This window comes from Coregonus clupeaformis, chromosome 9 (genome assembly GCF_020615455.1).
Source record: "Coregonus clupeaformis isolate EN_2021a chromosome 9, ASM2061545v1, whole genome shotgun sequence".
Lineage (NCBI taxonomy): Eukaryota > Metazoa > Chordata > Actinopteri > Salmoniformes > Salmonidae > Coregonus > Coregonus clupeaformis.
The window spans coordinates 14,353,423-14,374,475 of NC_059200.1; the positions used below are offsets into that span (position 1 = coordinate 14,353,423).

At 43.7% G+C, this 21,053-nt stretch overlaps 1 protein-coding gene across 5 annotated transcripts in view; it reads left to right on the top strand.

The window, feature by feature from the left end:
- LOC121573355 (polypyrimidine tract-binding protein 3-like) overlaps nucleotides 1–21,053 on the top strand; it is a 135,650-nt gene that overhangs the window by 57,239 nt on the left and 57,358 nt on the right. For all 5 annotated transcript variants that reach the window (XM_041885258.2, XM_041885260.2, XM_041885261.2 and 2 more), the window contains 3 exons: nucleotides 9,313–9,459; nucleotides 18,160–18,312; nucleotides 18,599–18,709. In XM_041885258.2, the coding sequence (XP_041741192.1) occupies nucleotides 9,313–9,459; nucleotides 18,160–18,312; nucleotides 18,599–18,709 (411 nt within the window). The remainder of the gene's footprint in view (nucleotides 1–9,312; nucleotides 9,460–18,159; nucleotides 18,313–18,598; nucleotides 18,710–21,053) is intronic.

The window sequence follows — 21,053 nt, forward strand, 5'->3', positions numbered from 1 at the left end:
GTCTCTTAAAGGTGCAAAACTTGCATTGGAATGAATGAAAACAAAATTACATTGTAGATGTTATCATTTGTAACATAGGGGTGTTTCTAGGATTTCAAGACATGAATTTGGTGCACTTTGAGATTAACATTGAGAGATTAAAACATTGAGAGATTATATATTTTTGTAGGTAACTTGCACCTTTCCACCTGCCACAACAGACAATTCCAGTACTCAATTACAGTAGCTACTGTGGGTCTCTCTACTGTGGGTCTCTCTACTGTGGGTCTCTCTACTGTGGGTCTCTCTACTGTGGGTCTCTCTACTGTGGGTCTCTCTACTGTGGGTCTCTCTACTGTGGGTCTCTCTACTGTAGCTGTCTGACAGGTAACTCATGTTTTATACTTCAATAACAAAGTTAGTTGGAAGCTTGTTAGTAGAGCAAAAACAAAAAGGGAATAGTGAAGTGATCTAGGGGACTTTAATGAGGACCAGACAACCTTTTGATACAGGATGCAGTGATGAGTATTAAAACTGTCACCTGTGATAAAGCGAAGGGTGCTATGGTAGATGGCATCCAAAGGTTTAAGAGTTGTGGCTATTGCATTCTGGTAAATGGTGTCACCATAGTCAAGAACTGGCAGGAAAGTTACATATTACATTTACGTCATTTAGCAGACGCTCTTATCCAGATGCATTCACCTTATAGCCAGTGGGATAACCACTTTACAATATGTTTATTTTTTATTTGTTTTCATTCTTTGGGGTGGGGTAAGGGGGGGTAGAAGGATTACTTTATCCTATCCCAGGTATTCCTTAAAGAGGTGGGGTTTCAAGTGTGAAGGTGGTGAGTGACTCCGCTGTCCTGGCGTCGTGAGGGAGCTTGTTCCACCATTGGGGTGCCAGAGCAGCGAACAGTTTTGACTGGGCTGAGCGGGAACTGTGCTTCCGCAGAGGTAGGGGGGCCAGCAGGCCAGAGGTGGATGAACGCAATGCCCTCGTTTGGGTGTAGGGACTGATCAGAGCCTGAAGGTACGGAGGTGCCGTTCCCCTCACAGCTCCGTAGGCAAGCACCATGGTCTTGTAGCAGATGCGAGCTTCAACTGGAAGCCAGTGGAGTGTGCGGAGGAACGGGGTGACGTGAGAAAACTTGGGAAGGTTGAACACCAGACGGGCTGCGGCATTCTGGATGAGTTGTAGGGGTTTAATGGCACAGGCAGGGAGCCCAGCCAACAGCGAGTTGCAGTAATCCAGACGGGAGATGACAAGTGCCTGGATTAGGACCTGTGCCGCTTCCTGTGTAAGGCAGGGTCGTAATCTCCGAATGTTGTAGAGCATGAACCTACAGGATCGGGTCACCGCCTTAATGTTAGCGGAGAACGACAGGGTGTTGTCCAGGGTCACGCCAAGGCTCTTTGCACTCTGGGAGGAGGACACAACAGAGTTGTCAACCGTGATGGCAAGATCATGGAACGGGCAGTCCTTCCCCGGGAGGAAGAGCAGCTCCGTCTTGCCGTGGTTCAGCTTGAGGTGGTGATCCGTCATCCACAATGATATGTCTGCCAGACATGCAGAGATGCGATTCGCCACCTGGTTATCAGAAGGGGGAAAGGAGAAGATTAGTTGTGTGTCGTCTGCGTAGCAATGATAGGAGAGGCCATGTGAGGATATGACAGAGCCAAGTGACTTGGTGTATAGCGAGAATAGGAGAGGGCCTAGAACTGAGCCCTGGGGGACACCAGTGGTGAGAGCATGTGGTGCGGAGACAGATTCTCGCCACGCCATTTGGTAGGAGCGACCTGTCAGGTAGGACACAATCCAAGAGTGAGCCGCGCCGGAGATGCCCAACTCGGAGAGGGTGGAGAGGAGGATCTGATGGTTCACAGTATCAAAGGCAGCAGACAGGTCTAGAAGGACAAGAGCAGAGGAGAGAGAGTTAGCTTTAGCAGTGCGGAGAGCCTCCGTGACACAGAGAAGAGCAGTCTCAGTTGAATGACCAGTCTTGAAACCTGACTGGTTTGGATCAAGAAGGTCATTCTGAGAGAGATAGCAAGAGAGTTGGCTAAAGACGGCACGCTCAAGAGTTTTGGAGAGAAAAGAAAGAAGGGATACTGGTCTGTAGTTGTTGACATCGGAGGGGTCGAGTGTAGGTTTTTTGAGAAGGGGTGCAACTCTCGCTCTCTTGAAGACGGAAGGGACATAGCCAGCGGTCAAGGATGAGTTGATGAGCGAGGTGAGGTAAGGGAGAAGGTCACCGGAGATGGTCTGGAGAAGAGAGGTGGGGATAGGGTCAAGCGGGCAGGTTGTTGGGCGGCCGGCCGTCACAAGTCGCAAGATTTCATCTGGAGAGAGAGGGGAGAAAGAAGTCAAAGCATAGGGTAGGGCAGTGTGAGCAGGACCAGCAGTGTAATTTGACTTAACAAACGAGGATCGGATGTCGTCAACCTTCTTTTCAAAATGGTTGACGAAGTCATCCACAGAGAGGGAGGAGGGGGGGAGGGGGAGGAGGATTCAGCAGGGAGGAGAAGGTGGCAAAGAGCTTCCTAGGGTTAGAGGCAGATGCTTGGAATTTAGAGTGGTAGAAAGTGGCTTTAGCAGCAGAAACAGAGGAAGAAATTTAGAGAGGAGGGAGTGAAAAGATGCCAGGTCCGCAGGGAGTCTAGTTTTCCTCCATTTCCGGCTCGGCTGCCCGAGCCCTGTTCTGTGAGCTCGCAATGAGTCGTCAAGCCACGGAGCAGGAGGGGAGGACCGAGCCGGCCGGGAGGATAGGGGACATAGAGAGTCAAAGGATGCAGAAAGGGAGGAGAGGAGGGTTGAGGAGGCAGAATCAGGAGATTGGAGGGAGAAGGATTGAGCAGAGGGAAGAGATGATAGGATGGAAGAGGAGAGAGTAGCGGGAGAGAGAGAGCGAAGGTTGCGACGGCGCATTACCATCTGAGTAGGGGCAGAGTGAGTAGTGTTGGAGGAGAGCGAGAGAGAAAAGGATACAAAGTAGTGGTCGGAGACATGGAGGGGAGTTGCAGTGAGATTAGTAGAAGAACAGCATCTAGTAAAGATGAGGTCAAGCGTATTGCCTGCCTTGTGAGTAGGGGGGGACGGTGAGAGGGTGAGGTCAAAAGAGGAGAGGAGTGGAAAGAAGGAGGCAGAGAGAAATTAGTCAAAGGTAGACATAGGGAGGTTAAAGTCACCCAGAACTGTGAGGAGTGAGCCATCCTCAGGAAAAGAACTTATCAAGGCGTCAAGCTCATTGATGAACTCTCCAAGGGAACCTGGAGGGCGATAAATGACAAGGATGTTAAGCTTGAATTGGCTAGTGACTGTGACAGCATGGAATTCAAATGAGGAGATAGACAGATGGGTCAGGGGAGAAAGAGAGAATGTCCACTTGGGAGAGATGAGGATTCCTGTGCCACTACCCCGCTGACCAGATGCTCTCGGGGTATGCGAGAACACATGGTCAGACGAGGAGAGAGCAGTAGGAGTAGCAGTGTTTTCAGTGGTAATCCATGTTTCCGTCAGCGCCAAGAAGTTGAGGGACTGGAGGGTAGCTTAGGCTGTGATGAAATCTGCCTTGTTGGCCGCAGAACGGCAGTTCCAGAGGCTGCCGGAGACCTGGAACTCCACGTGGGTCGTGCGTGCAAGGACCACCAGGTTAGAGAGGCAGCAGCCACGCGGTGTGAGGCGTTTGTATAGCCTGTGCGGAGAGGAGAGAACAGGGATAGACAGAGGCATAGTTGACAGGCTACAGAAAATGGCTACAATAATGCGAAGGAGAAGTTGACTGTACAATCTGCTTCCTGCTGTTTAGGGAGACGCAAGATATATTTCTATAAAATACATCCACTTTAAATCTTAGCTTTTTAACTAGATCCTCAATATGTTTTTTTAAGACTGCAGCTTTAACATAGCCTGGTCTACAGTTGGGGCAATGGCATACATAACAGTATCGTCTGCATACAGTACCTATGAAAATTAAAAGTTTTAACAGATAGACCAATATTATTTATATAAATAGTAAAGACAACAGGTCCCAATACCGATCCCTGCAGTACACCTTTCGTAATATCCTGGAAACTAGACTTAACACCATCAGAAATCACACATTGTGTCCTGTCTGACAGATAATTTTCAAACCACTTGCAAGAAGCCTGATCCAGGCCTATTTCAGTCAACCTTTTAATGATTTACCTAAGGACATGAGAAAAAAAATATAGGTCAGTGGTTCTGCAATAAGTGGAGCAGAGAGCTGCAGTAAGAAGGGATCAAGTGAATCACCCCCTGTGGTTTTTATTAACGTCAATATTTAGCAAAGCACTTAGTACATCATAGACATCAAGTGGTTGAAATGAAAATAAAGTATGTGAGTCTGTTAGTGCATCATTCTGTACAATCTGTTCTGAGGTGACTAAAGGACTCCCTCTAGTGGAATGAGATTAATTTTTTGAGATGATCCTTTCAAACAGGTGGCCAGCTGAGCAAAATGGTTATTAAAAACACCACACATGTCAATTTTGTCTGGTATGGGACCAGAGGCAGTCAAAACCTGCTTGGACAACGAGGGGGTGGAGTTTTGTTTAAAAGATTTGACCATTTTCCAGAAGTTGGCTGGCTTATCACCATAGTCCGATACACAACAAGAAATATGTTGTATTTTTATTTTCTAACCAAAGATATTTCTCAATTGTCTGAAGGAGAAAAAAAAGGCCTTTTCAGATGTAGAATCAGTCAGTCTAGCCTTAGCCCAAGATACATTTACTTCCTGTAATTTCACAGACAATTAATGCTTGAACCAAGGATTGGATCTGCCTTTTACCCTTAGCCTTTTGTACGGTGCATGTTTATCTGCAACATAGTTAAACAGGGAAATAAAACAATGAAGGGCCTGATCTTCACGTTTCTTATGCATGGCAACAGGACAATGGTCACTGAACTTATTAGCAAATATCCCATTGGCTGTAAACTTATGAGGGGATATGTGCTTCAGTCAGAAAAACGTTCTCTCGTCTCTTCGGTCTCAGCTAGCTAGCGAGCCAGCCAATAGCTACCAAAAGTGGCTAGCTAGCCAAGCTAGCTACAGAACCAAAACCCATGAAATACACTTGCTGGAAATAAACACATTTTCCTAATATAATGACTTGTATCAACATCCTTAGCTTGCCCATTCACTAAATATACTGTTAAAATAAGTCTGACTGACACCCAGTAGCTTAAGGATGCAGAGATCTAACGCGAGCTTATTAGCATTAGCCAAGCCTTATGCTGAGGGAGACTAACTAGTTAGCTACCACCCAACCCTGCACAAACCAGTGTCTAACTCTGCTGCTGCACTTTGACCTTCATTCACTACTTCCTGCTCCTGCTCGACCTGCTGTCTTTTTTTTTTACTCTCTTTTCGGAAGAAGTTCTGAATATCCATGTTTGCTCTGTGCTGCAGACTCTGACTTAGTGACAGGCAGGGCATACAATTAACGTTTTGGTCCACCAGACACTGTGGCAGGTAGATTAAAAAATCTACCAGCCAACATATTTTTTTCCGCTATAAAATGACACCAGCAAAACACAAAAAAACTGATACGCATGCTTTGTAATGTTTCTAAAAACAATACATGTATTACTGTAAGAAGTAATGTGGTATATTGTTTCGTTTCATTTTTTGTGACCTGAGTCTAACCTAAATATCACAGATGAGACAAACATTTTCACCTGCCTTTCAGGGTGGGAGGTTACCGTGGTAACATGTTTGCCCCTTGAGTCTGACTGGTAGAAGCACAGATAGAACAATGAGACAGATATTTCACCGGATGTGTAAATGTGAAGCATCCGCTTGGTGTTTCCACTCACTACCAAATATGTTAGTGAGAGGAAGCCAAGTGTCCGGCAGCGGGAGAAGATGGAACGAGATGGATTTTGGCCGACATTCTGCTAATTTTCTCATCGATAAAACATTTGATCTCAATACAGTTTTCTGTTCCCAAAACTAGAATCTGTTACGAACAGAGTGGACAAAGTTTTGAAGACTTTACCCTTTGCTAAAGTTTAAAAAAAAATTGCATTGTTAAGAAGGAGAGCAAAGGCGAATTGAGTTATTGCACATGCACACCTCACAGAGTAGACGTTCCCCTAACGGAAATATGCAAATGTATGCTACAACGTGCCAATAGGATCTCGCTAGCTTGTGCTTGACTCTGCCCACCTCCTTGCTTGTTCTGCCCACTGTGACTCATTTGTTCCCATTTGAAACGACGGGCTGTGGTCTATCTTGGTTTAGTTATAAAAACTATTTGGTAGCAGCGTAGTCTTCTCTTCCCTAGCAGTTCAAAGTCAAACACAGAACAACAACCTTGTGAACAAAACAATGTAAACAAGTCTAACTTCACTAGACTTTCGTTTCAGGTAAATTAGACCAACATTTATGCGCAACGCTTCAAAAAAATCTTTCACTTCTTCCCTGCCTTTCACTCAGCTCTTCACGCCCCCAGCCAGGCAGTGTTGCAGCGTGAGGTGGAATAGGGTGTATAGGATTCGTAGTTCTTTGACTTTGTGCGATTAATTTAAAAAAAAATATGTCCGTATTTTTTAATTTTTTATACTGCATAGAGCAAGTGATGTGTGGTTATGCAAAATCATATCAGACTTAAATAAATACAAAATATACGGTGCATTCGGAAAGTATTCTGACCCCTTGACTTGTTCCACATTTCGTTACGTTACAGCCTTATTCTAAAATGGATTCAATTGTTTTTTCCCTCATCAATCTACACACAATACCCCATAATGACAAGGTGAAAACAGGTTTTTAGATTTTTTTGCAAATAATTTTTTTTATATATACACTACCGGTCAAAAGTTTTAGAACACCTACTCATTCAAGGGTTTTTCTTTATTTTTACTATTTTCTACATTGTAGAATAATAGTGAAGACATCAACACTATGAAATAACACATATGGAATCATGTAGTAACCAAAAAAGTGTTAAACAAATATTTTATATTTGAGATTCTTCAAATAGCCACCCTTTGCCTTGATGACAGCTTTGCACACTCTTGGCATTCTCTCAACCAGCTTCAACAGGAATGCTTTTTCAACAGTCTTGATAGAGTTCCCACATATGCTGAGGACTTGTTGCCTGCTTTTCCTTCACTCTGCGGGTCTGACTCATCCCAAACCATCTCAATTTGGTTGAGGTCGGGGAATTGTGGAGGCCAGGTCATCTGATGCAGCACTCCATCACTCTCCTTCTTGGTAAAGTAGCCCTTACACAGCCTGGAGGTGTGTTGGGTCATTGTCCTGTTGAAAAACAAATGATAGTCCCACTAAGGCCAAACCAGATGGGATGGTGTATTGCTGCAGAATGCTGTGGTAGCGATGCTGGTTAAGTGTGCCTTGAATTCTAAATAAATCACAGACAGTGTCACCAGCAAAGCACCCCCACACCATCACACCTCCTCCTCCATGCTTTATGTTGGGAAATACACATGCGGAGATCATCCGTTCACCCACACCGCGTCTCACAAAGACACGGAGGTTGGAACCAAAAATCTCCAATTTGGACTCCAGACCAAAGGACAGATTTCCACCGGTCTAATGTCCATTGCTTGTGTTTCTTGGCCCAAGCAAGTCTCTTCTTCTTATTGGTGTCCTTTAGTAGTGGTTTCTTTGCAGCAATTCGACCATGAAGGCCTGATTCACACAGTCCCCTCTGAACAGTTGATGTTGTCTTGAACTCTGTGAAGCATTTATTTGGGCTGCAATTTCTGAGGTTGGTAACTCTAATGAACTTATCCTCTGCAGCAGAGGTAACTCTGGGTCTTCCTTTCCTATGGCGGTCCTCATGAGAGCCAGTTTCATCATAGTGCTTGATGGTTTTTGCGACTGCACTTGAAGTAACTTTCAAAGTTCTTGAAATGTTCCGTATTGACTGACCTACATGTCTTAAAGTAATGATGGACTGTCGTTTCTCTTTGCTTATTTGAGCTGTTCTTGCCATAATATGGACTTGGTCTTTTACCAAATAGGGCTATCTTCTGTATACCCCCCATACATTGTCACACACAACAGATTGGCTCAAACGCATTAAGAAGGAAAGAAATTCCACAAATTAACTTTTAAGTAGGCACACATTTTACATTTTAGCAGGCACTCTTATCCAGAGTGACTTACAGTTAGTGAATACATATATATTTTTTATACTGGCCCCCCGTGGGAAACGAACCCACAACCCTGGCGTTGCAAACGCCATGCTCTATCAACAGAGCTACATCCCCGCCGGCCATTCCCTCCCCTACCCTGGACGACGCTGGGCCAATTGTGCGCCGCCCATGAGTCTCCCGGTCGCGGCCGGCTGCGACAGAGCCTGGATTCGAACCAGGATCTCTAGTGGCACAGCTAGCACTGGGATGCAGCGCCTTAGACCACTGCCCCACTCAGGAGTACACCTGTTAATTGAAATGGATTCCAGGTGACTACCTCATGAAGCTGGTTGAGAGAATGCCAGAGTGTGCAAAGCCTTATTCTAAAATTGATTAAATTGTTTTTTCCCCTCATCAATCTACACACAATACCCCATAATGCCAAAGCAAAAACAGGTTTTTAGAAATTTTTGCAAGTAAAAAAAAAACATTTACATAAGTATTCAGACCATTTACTCAGTACTTTGTTGAAGCACCTTTGGCAGCGATTACAGCCTCAAGTCTTATAATATAATAATAATATAATAATAATATAATAATAAGTCTTCTTGGGTATGATGCTACAAGCTTGGCACACCTGTATTTGGGGAGTTTCTCCCATTCCTCTCTGTAGATCCTCTCAAGCTCTGTCAGGTTGGATGGGGAGCGTCGCTGCACAGCTATTTTCAGGTCTCTCCAGAGATGTTCGATTGGGTTAAAAATGTCAGTCTTCTGTGATGTATATAAAGTGTAATATTGGGATGCAAACTCAAAATGTAATAAATGTCAACTCTATATTTGACATGGTACAGGTGTCTTCTTTTTTTGTAAGCCCATAACCATGTGTGTGAGGTGTATACTTTTGTTTGAAAGTAGATTTGTTGAAGACTACCAAGAATCACTCTGTGTGACCCTGATTTAGCCCACTGCAGTAAAAGATTAAAGGCAGTGTTCCCACGTTTGCGGAGACCACATTCACGGTAAACGCTGCATATGACGGCTCAATCGTAAATTACCTTTAAATGGCGCATTGTCCAATTCGCGATCGGATTGAATCCCGGACTAAATTGATATTGGCACTAAAATATACATTAATTTCACTATAGCTTTGTCCTGTACAACATAAGAGTCTGACCTTTGTCTTTGTTGTTCCCAACCAACCAGGCTTTTATAGAAATGGCTTCAGAGGAGGCAGCGATCACCATGGTGAACTACTACACCACAGCAACGCCTCACGTCCGTAACCAGCCCGTCTACATCCAGTACTCCAACCACCGCGAGCTCAAGACAGACAACCTGCCCAATCAGGGGGTGAGTACAGTCCAACCTGACCAATCATAGACTGAATCCACTGCATGTACATTACAACCTCACCAATCAAGGGGGTGAGTACCATATAGCCTGACCAATCAGGGCCTCAGTCCATCATGTATGCTATTGCTCCCACGGTTGACCAGGCTCTATCTGAACTACAGTCTACCTTCATTGTATTACAGATAAACTTAATTGACCTGAAAATAGTATTGAATGCAGGTGAAACTAAGTACACTGAACAAAAATATAAACGCAACATGCAACAATTTCAAAGATTTTACTGAGTTACAGTTCATATAAGAAAATCAGTCAATTGAAATAAATAAATTAGGTCATAATCTATGGATTTCACATGACTGGGAATACAGATATGCATCTGTTGGTCACAGATACCTTAAAAAAAAAGGTAATATCAGAAAACCAGTCAGTATCTGGTGTGACCACCATTTGCTTCATGCAGCGCGACACATCTCCTTCGCATAGAGTTGATCAGGCTGTTGATTGTGGCCTGTTGAATGTTGTCCCACTCCTCTTCAATGGCTGTGCGAAGTTGCTGGATATTGGCGGGAACTGGAACACGCTGTCGTACACGTCAGTCCAGAGGATCCCAAACATGCTCAATGGGTGTCATGTCTGGTGAGTATGCAGGCCATGGAAGAACTGGGACATTTCCAGCTTCCAGGAATTGTGTACAGATTCTTGCGACATGGGGCCGTGCATTATCATGCTGAAACATGAGGTGATGGTGGCGGATGAATGGCACGACAATGGGCCTCAGGATCTCGTCACGGTATCTCTGTGCATTCAAATTGCCATCGATAAAATGCAATTGTGTTCGTTGTCTGTAGCTTATGCCTGCCTATACCAAAACCCAGGATTCCCCAACTGGCGGCCCATGGGCCAAATTTGGCCCACCGGTGGTTTTATTTGGCCCCCAAAGTTTTCTGAGCATAAACATTTTAAATATATTTTTTATTTATTTGTGTTGTTGGACAGTGATTTTAATTTTGGAAATCTGTTCCCAGCATTCCCACCCATACATAGTACAGAGGTTTGAAATGATTGTTTTAGTCAAATATTATATCTGTTTGGGCTTCTTGCGGTCGTTCAATTTGCAGTCTACAAATTATTTGTAATTATGTACCGGCCCCCTGACCATCCACTCAAGAAAAAAACTGGCCCGCGGTGGAATCTAGTTGATGATCCCTGCCATAACCCCACCGCCACCATGGGGCACTCTGTTCACAACGTTGACATCAGCAAACCTCTTGCCCACACAACGCCATACACGTGGTCTGCGGTTGTGAGGCCGGTTGGACGTACTGCCAAATTGGTAGAGAAATGAACATTAAATTATCTGGCAACAGCTCTGGTGGACATTCCTGCAGTCAGAATGCCAATTGCACGCTCACTCAAAACTTGAGACTTCTGTGGCATTGTGTTGTGTGACAAAACTCGTTTTAGAGTGGCCTTTTATTGTCCCCAGCACAAGGTGCACCTGCGTAATGATCATGCTGTTTAATCAGTTTCTTGATATGCCACACCTGTCAGGTGGATGGTTATCTTGGCAAAGGAGAAATGCTCACTAACAGGGAGGTAAACAAATTTGTGCACAAAATCTGAGAGAAAAGAAAACAAATTGCATATGGAAAATTTCTGGGATCTTTTATTTCATAAAACATGGGACAAACACTGTACATTTTGTGTTTTTATTTTTGTTCAATGTACAATAAAAGCTACCCAATCAGGGGGTGAGTCCACTGCATGTACAGTCCAACCTATAAACTCAAACATATAGACTCAATGGTTACTAAAATGGGAAGAGGTCTGTCCATGATAATGCGTCGCTCTGCCTTCTTGACATCTCAGTCGACCAGACAGGTCCTACAGGCCCTAGTTTTGTTGCGCCTGGACTGCTGCCCAGTTGTGTGGTCATGTGCAGCAAAGAAGGATTTAGGAAAATTACGTTGTGTCCAGAACAAAGCAGCACGTATTGCACTTAGATGTACACGGAGGGTGAATGTTAATAACATGCATGTCAATCTCTGCTGGCTCGAAGTTGAGGAGAGATTGACTGCATCACTATTGGTCTTTGTGCGAGGTATTGATGTGTTGAAGGTACCGAACTGTCTGTTCAAGCAGTTGGCACACATTTTGGACACTCGTCGGTGCAACACAAGACATGCCACCAGAGGTCTCTTCACAGTCCCCAGGTCCAGAACAGACTCTGGGAAACGAGCAGTATTAAATAGAGCCATGACTACATGGAACTCTCTGCCACCCCAGGTAACTCAAGCTAGCAATGAAGTCAGATAAAAAAATAACTGTTAAAATAACATCTTACGTCACAACAGGGACTGTGAAGAGACACAGACATTTTTGTGTAGCACTTTCTTATGTACCGTTGAAGTCGGAAGTTTACATACACTTAGGTTGGAGTCATTAAAACTCATTTTTCAACCACTCCACACATTTCTTGTTAACAAACTATAGTTTTGGCAAGTCGGTTAGGACATCTACTTTGTGCATGACACAATAAAACATTTCCAACAATTGTTTACAGACAGATTATTTCACTTATAATTCACTGTATCACAATTCCAGTGGGTCAGAAGTTTACATACACTTAGTTGACTGTGCCTTTAAACAGTTTGGAAGATTCCAGAAAATGATGTTATAGCTTTAGAAGCTTCTGACACCACGCAGCCGTCATACCATTCAGGAAGGAAACGCGTTCTGTCTCCTAGAGAGTAACATACTTTTGTGCGAAAAGTGCAAATCAATCCCAGAACAACAGCAAAGGACCTTGTGAAGATGCTGGAGGAAACATGTATCTATAGTGAGGGAAAAAAGTATTTGATCCCCTTCTGATTTTGTACGTTTGCCCACTGACAAAGACATGATCAGTCTATAATTTTAATGGTAGGTTTATTTGAATAGTGAGAGACAGAATAACAACAAAAAAATCCAGAAAAAGCATGTCAAAAATGTTATAAATTGATTTGCATTTTAATGAGGGAAATAAGTATTTGACCCCTCTGCAAAACATGACTTAGTACTTGGTGGCAAAACCCTTGTTGGCAATCACAGAGGTCAGACATTTCTTGTAGTTGGCCACCAGGTTTGCACACATCTCAGGAGGGATTTTGTCCCACTCCTCTTTGCAGATCTTCTCCAAGTCATTAAGGTTTCGAGGCTAACGTTTGGCAACTCGAACCTTCAGCTCCCTCCACAGATGTTCTATGGGATTAAGGTCTGGAGACTGGCTAGGCCACTCCAGGACCTTAATGTGCTTCTTCTTGAGCCACTCCTTTGTTGCCTTGGCCGTGTGTTTTGGGTCATTGTCATGCTGGAATACCCATCCACAACCGATTTTCAATGCCCTGGCTGAGGGAAAGAGGTTCTTAACCAAGATTTGACGGTACATGGCCCCGTCCATCGTCCCTTTGATGCGGTGAAGTTGTCCTGTCCCCTTAGCAGAAAAACACCCCCAAAGTATAATGTTTCCACCTCCATGTTGCCTTGAGATCATTGACAAGATCCTCCCGTGTAGTTCTGGGCTGATTCCTCACCGTTCTCATGATCATTGCAACTCCACGAGGTGAGATCTTGCATGGAGCCCCAGGCCGAGGGAGATTGACAGTTCTTTTGTGTTTCTTCCATTTGCGAATAATCGCACCAACTGATGTCACCTTCTCACCAAGCTGCTTGGCGATGGTCTTGTAGCCCATTCTAGCCTTGTGTAGGTCTACAATCTTGTCCCTGACATCCTTGGAGAGCTCTTTGGTCTTGGCCATGGTGGAGAGTTTGGAATCTGATTGATTGATTGCTTCTGTGGACAGGTGTCTTTTATACAGGTAACAAACTGGGATTAGGAGCACTCCCTTTAAGAGTGTGCTCCTAATCTCAGCTCGTTACCTGTATAAAAGACACCTGGGAGCCAGAAATCTTTCTGATTGAGAGGGGGTCAAATACTTATTTCCCTCATTAAAATGCAAATCTATTTATAACATTTTTGACATGCATTTTTCTGGATTTTTTTGTTGTTATTCTGTCTCTCACTGTTCAAATAAACCTACCGTTAAAATTATAGACTGATCATTTCTTTGTCAGTGGGCAAACAACAAAAATCAGCAGGGGATCAAATACTTTTTTCCCTCACTGTATATCCGCGAGTCCTATATCGACATAACCTGAAAGGCCGCTCAGCAAGGAAGAAGCCACTGCTCCAAAACCACCATAAAAAAGCCAGACTACGGTTTGCAACTGCACATGGGGACAAAGATCGTACTGTTTGGAGAAATGTCCTCTGGTCTGTTGAAACAAAAATAGAACTGTTTGGCCATAATGAACATTGTTATGTTTGGAGGAAAAAGGGGAAGGCTTGCAAGCCGAAGAATACCATCCCAACTGTGAAGCACGGGGGTGGCAGCATCATGCTGTGGGGGTGCTTTGCTGCAGGAGGGACTGGTGCACTTCACAAAATAGATGGCATCATGAGGAAGAAAATTATGTGGATATATTGAAGCAACATCTCAAGACATCAGTCAGGAAGTTAAATCTTGGTCGCAAATGGGTCTTCCAAATGGACAATGACCCCAAGCATACTTCCAAAGTTGTGGCAAAATGGCTTAAGGACAACAAAATCAAGGTATTGGAGTGGCCATCACAAAGCCTTGACCTCAATCCTATAGAAAATGTGTGGGCAGAACTGAAAAGGCGTGTGCGAGCAAGGAGGCCTACAAACCTGACTCAGTTACACCAGCTCTGTCAGGAGGAATGGGCTAAAATTCACCCAACTTATTGTGGGAAGCTTGTGGAAGGCTACCCGAAACGTTTGACCCAAGTTAAACAATTTAAAGGCAATGCTACCAAATACTAATTGAGTGTATGTAAACTTCTGACCCACTGGGAATGTGATGAAATAAATAAAAGCTGAAATAAATCATTCTCTCTACTATTATTCTGACATTTCACATTCTTAAAATAAAGTGGTGATCCTAACTGACCTGAGACAGGGAGTTTTTTACTAGGATTAAATGTCAGGAATTGTGAAAAAAAACGTTTAAATGTTTAAATGTATTTGGCTAAGGTTTATGTAAACTTCCGACTTCAACGGTACCCCTGAACAGCCACTGTGACTGCGTCCCAAATGGCATCTTATTCCCTAGATAGTGCACTATTTTAGACCAGAGTTCTGGTCAAAACTAGTGCACTGGGGCCTCCTGAGTGGCACAGAGGTGTAAGGCACTGCATCACAGTGCTTGAGGTGTCACTACAGACCCGGGTTCGATCCCAGGCTGTGTCACATTCAAGTTTTTTAAAACTATTTTCTACATTGTAGAATAATAGTGACGACATCAAAACTATGAAATAACACTTATGGAATCATGTAGTAACCAAAAAAGTGTTAAACAAATATTTTATATTTGAGATTCTTCAAATAGCCACCCTTTGCCTTGGTGACAGATTTGCACACTCTTGGCATTCTCTCAACCAGCTTCACCTGGAATGCTTTTCCAACAGTCTTGAAGGAGTTCACACATATGCTGAGCACTTGTTGGCTGCTTTTCCTTCACTCTGCGGTCCGACTCATCCCAAACCATCTCAATTGGGTTGAGGTCAGGTGATTGTGAAGGCCAAGGTCATCTGATGCAGCACTCCATCACTCTCCTTCTTGGACAAATAGCCTTTACACAGCCTGGAGGTGTGTTGGGTCATTGTCCTGTTGAGCGCAAACCAGATGGGATGCTGTATCGCTGCAGAATGCTGTGGTAGCCATGCTGGTTAAGTGTGCCTTGAATTGTAAATAAATCACAGACAGTGTCACCAGCAAAGCACCCCCACACCATCACACCTCCTCCTACATGCTTCACGGTGGGAACCACACATGCGGAGATCATCCGTTCACCTACTCTGCGTCTCACAAAGACACGGCGGTTGGATCCAAAAATCTCACATTTGGACTCAGACCAAAGGACAGATTTCCACCGGTCTAATGTCCATTGCTCGTGTTTCTTGGCCCAAGCAAGTCTGTTCTTCTTATTGGTGTCCTTTAGTAGTGGTTTCTTTGCAGCAATTTGACCATGAAGGCCTGATTCACGCAGTCTCCTCTGAACAGTTGATGTTGAGATGTGTCTGTGACTTGAACTCTGTGAAGCATTTATTTGGGCTGCAATCTGAGGTGCAGTTAACTCTAATGAACTTATCCTCTGCAGCAGAGGTAACTCTGGGTCTTCCTTTCCTGTGATGGTCCTCATGAGAGCCAGTTTCATCATAGCGCTTGATGGTTTTTGAGACTGCACTTGAAGAAACTTTCAAAGTTCTTGACATTTTCAGGATTGACTGACCTTCATGTCTTAAAGTAATGATGGACTGTCATTTCTCTTTGCTTATTTGAGCTGTTCTTGACATAATATGGACTTGGTCTTTTACCAAATAGGGCTATCTTCTTTATACCAACCGTACTTTGTCGCAACACAACGCATTAAGAAGGAAAGAAATTCCACAAATTAACTTTTAACAAGGCACAACTGTTAATTGAAATGCATTCCAGGTGACTACCTCATGAAGCTGGTTGAGAGAATGCCAAGAGTGTGCAAAGCTGTAATCAAGGCAAAGGGTGGCTACTTTGAAGAATCTCAAATATAAAATATATATTTTTTTGTTTAACACTTCGTTGGTTACTACATGATTCCAAATGTGTTATTTCATAGTTTTGATGTTGTCACTATTATTCTACAATGTAGAAAATAGTAAAAATAAAGAAAAACCCAAAAATTGAAGGTCAAATCAAATTTGATTTGCCACATGCGCCGAATACAACAGGTGTAGACATTACCGTGAAATGCTTACTTACAAGCCCTTAACCAACAATGCATTTATTCCTTAATTAAAAAGTTTAATAAAACAACAACAACAAAAAAAGTGTTGAGAAAAAAAGAGCAGAAGTAAAATAAGATAACAGTATGGAGGCTATATATACAGGGTCCAAACTTTTTACCGGTAGTGTATATAAAATAAAGCTAGTGCACTATACAGTATAGTGAATAGGATGCCATTTGGGAGGTGTGTGTGTGTGATATGACCTTTCCAGCACCAGGTCTGTCCAGTCCAGTCTGTTGTCTCTAGCCACTGTAGAGGTTCATGTTACAACACACACAATGGATGACCAGGGAAACCCTCTCACTTTGCCTCTCGCTCTGTCTGACCATATGGCAGCATCCCAAATGGGACCCTATTCCCTATATAGTGCACTACTTTTGACAAGGGCCCATAGTGCTATGGTCAAAAGTAGTGCACTGTACAGGGAATAGGGTGCCATTCGAGATGCAGTCGTGCATGTCTGTTGTCTGGCTCTGCTGCTATCAATGTCCTCTCTATCAATGTCCTCACTATCAATGTCCTCTATATCAATGTCCTCTCTATCAATGTCCTCACTATCAATGTCCTCACCATCAATGTCCTCTCTATCAATGTCCTCACTATCAATGTCCTCTATATCAATGTCCTCTCTATCAATGTCCTCACTATCAATGTCCTCTATATCAATGTCCTCTCTATCAATGTCCTCTATATCAATGTCCTCTATATCAATGTCCTCTATATCAATGTCCTCTCTATCAATGTCCTCACTATCAATGTCCTCTATATCAATGTCCTCTATATCAATGTCCTCTCTATCAATGTCCTCTATATCAATGTCCTCACCATCAATGTCCTCTCTATCAATGTCCTCTCTATCAATGTCCTCTCTATCAATGTCCTCTCTATCAATGTCCTCTATATCAATGTCCTCTCTATCAATGTCCTCTATATCAATGTCCTCTCTATCAATGTCCTCACTATCAATGTCCTCTCTATCAATGTCCTCACTATCAATGTCCTCTATATCAATGTCCTCTCTATCAATGTCCTCTATATCAATGTCCTCTCTATCAATGTCCTCTCTATCAATGTTCTCACTCTCAATGTCCTCCCTATCAATGTCCTCTCTATCAATGTCCTCTCTATCAATGTCCTCTATATCAATGTCCTCTCTATCAATGTCCTCTCTATCAATGTCCTCTCTATCAATGTCCTCTCTATCAATGTCCTCTCTATCACTGTCCTCTCTATCAATGTCCTCTCTATCAATGTCCTCTCTATCAATGTCCTCACTATCAATGTCCTCTATATCAATGTCCTCTATATCAATGTCCTCTCTATCAATGTCCTCTCTATCAATGTCCTCACCATCAATGTCCTCTCTATCAATGTCCTCACTATCAATGTCCTCTATATCAATGTCCTCACCATCAATGTCCTCTCTATCAATGTCCTCTCTATCAATGTCCTCTCTATCAATGTCCTCTCTATCAATGTCCTCTATATCAATGTCCTCTCTATCAATGTCCTCTCTATCAATGTCCTCTATATCAATGTCCTCTATATCAATGTCCTCTCTATCAATGTCCTCTCTATCAATGTCCGCTATATCAATGTCTGTTATATGTTATTGATTGTTTGTTGTCATGGTGAACCCAACGTTTGTTATGTATTATTGATTGTTTGTTGTCATGGTAAACCCAATGTGTAAATACTATGTGGTGAGCAGCATTATGACGTTAATAAGTTATATCACTTATGATTATTGTTTGTTTGGGGTATTATTAAACCCAACATCCCCCTCTCCTCTCCTCCCTCCCCCCCTAACAGAGAGTTCAGGCAGCGTTGCAGGCGGTCAATGCAGTGACGTTGGGTGGTTCAGCATCTGTTGGTGACGGAACCCTGATGCCAGGACAGAGCCCCGTGCTGCGCATCATCGTAGAAAACCTCTTCTACCCTGTATCACTGGAGGTCCTACACCAGGTAACCCTGACCTATAACCCCTAACCTCTTCTACCCTGTATCACTGGAGGTCCTACACCAGGTAACCCTGACCTATAACCCCTAACCTCTAACTAACCCCGGTCCCCTGATTAGATGACTGGTTGACTTATTGACTGATTAATTGATTGATGGATGCTCAAAGTACTTCACATAGTAAAGGGGAAACTCTTTTCATCCCAGTCTTGGAATAATACTCCTCCCTAAAGTATGGCGATGAGTAGCCAGAGAGTTTATATGAACTGGGTTGTGTTTTTTGCCTCCATAGATCTTCTCTAAGTTCGGGACTGTCCTGAAGATCATCACTTTCACCAAGAACAACCAGTTCCAAGCCCTGCTACAATATGCTGACCCTATGAATGCCCACCACGCCAAAGCGGTACGTAGTCAAAAACACCCCTTCATATTGACGACAGAAAGGCATACCTCTGTTTGTACTATCAGGAGCATATGGGGTTGAAATGGCTAGGCTATTTCTTTGGCTCTGGAGGCTACATGGATGTCAGACAACTTGATTTATCCTCTAAACCAGAGGAGGAGCAGCAGTCAGAAGAGGAAGGAGAGAGCATAACAAGTATCTACCGTCTGTCTATTTCTGTCCTGATGTGTTTGGATAGAAGCATTAATAATATCAGATATATTCCCTCTCAGCTCAGTTCAACCCAGATAAGTCTTGGCATCCTGGACCTCTGTGTCAGAGGAAGGCCACAAAAATTGTCAAAGCCTCCAGCCACCCAAGCCATAGACTGTTCCCTCTGCTACCGCACGGCAAGCGGTACCGGAGCACCAAGAAATGGAACCAACAGGACCCTGAACAGCTTCTACCCCCCAAGCCACAAGACTGACACAAGCCTATTCCCCCTCAGGAGACTGAAAAGATTTGGCATGGGTCCTCAGATCCTCAAAAAATTCTACAGCTGCACCATCGAGAGCATCCTGACTGGTTGCATCACCGCCTGGTATGGCAACTGCTTGGCCTCCGACCGCAAGGCACTACAGAGGGTAGGGCGTACATTTACATTTTAGTCATTTAGCAGACGCTCTTATCCAGAGCAACTTACAGTTAGTGAATACATATATTTTTATACTGGCCCCCCGTGGGAATCGAACCCACAACCCTGGCGTTGCAAACGCCATGCTCTATCAACTGAGCTACATCCCTGCCGGCCATTCCCTCCCCTACCCTGGGACAATTGTGCGCCGCCCATGAGTCTCCCGGTTGCGGCCGGCTGCGACAGAGCCTGGATTCGAACCAGGATCTCTAGTGGCACAGTTAGCACTGCGATGCAGTGCCTTAGACCACTGCGCCACTCAGGAGTTCAAGTACATCACTGGGGCCAAGCTTCCTGCCATCCAGGACCTCTATACCAGGCGGTGTCAGAGGAAGGCCCTCAAAATTGTCAAAAATGTATTTGATTTGATTTGATAAACAAGACTGCTGAATAGCTAATCCAATGGCTCCCAGGACTACCTGCACTGACCCTTTTTGCACTGACTCTATGCACACACACTGGACTCTACCCACACACTCACACTGACACCCCAATACACACACAAACACACACACACACACACACCCACACACACATAACATGTGTACACATGCATACTGACGCTACACACACACACACACACACACAAACAAACACAAACACATCACATACACTGCTGCTACTCTATTATCTATCCTGTTGTCTAGTCACTTTACCCCTACCTACAGTATACTGCTGCTACTGTCTATTATCTATCCTGTTGTCTAGTCACTTTACCCCTACCTACAGTATACTGCTGCTACTGTCTATTATCTATCCTGTTGTCTAGTCACTTTACCCCTACCTACAGTATACTGCTGCTACTGTCTATTATCTATCCTGTTGCCTAGTCACTTTACCCCTACCTACAGTATACTGCTGCTACTGTCTATTATCTATCCTGTTGTCTAGTCACTTTACCCCTACCTACAGTATACTGCTGCTACTGTCTATTATCTATCCTGTTGTCTAGTCACTTTACCCCTACCTACAGTATACTGCTGCTACTGTCTATTATCTATCCTGTTGTCTAGTCACTTTACACCTACCTACAGTATACTGCTGCTACTGTCTATTATCTATCCTGTTGCCTAGTCACTTTACCCCTACCTACAGTAAACTTGTTACGAACCCCGTGGCTTTAAACGTCTAGGGTGGATGGACAAGAGACCCGTAACATAATTCATGCAAATTATAAGCGTGACATGGAACAGTGAGAACAAAAACTACACGACAACCATAAACTACCGTCAAACATAAAAGGTTTATTTTTGAACACACGGTAAAGGTTTGGGAAAAAGGGCTGAGCAGGACCCAAGAAATGAAACAATAGTGTAAAAAAATCCTAAACTGATCTTGCCTGCCTCAAGAACCGCTAAGCTACTGCTAATCATACAAAAATACAGTGGGTGGTCCGCTCAGGTCTAACTAGTGTTTTTAGACAGTTTTCTTCCTACGGGTAATGTACGCCCAAGGGCAACTTGCTTAAATTCCCCTTTTCCCAGAAACACACAGAGTTACCAAACAGAGTAACCAGCAAATGAGTGAGTACACAAAACACAGGACACCACAGTATCCATACTCACATACGGAAATAGTCTCTCACAACAAACACAACTGACCGGCTTTTAAACAATGGGATGTGTGATTGAAAAACCAGAAACAGGTGGTGCAATGCAGAGGAATGTTCAC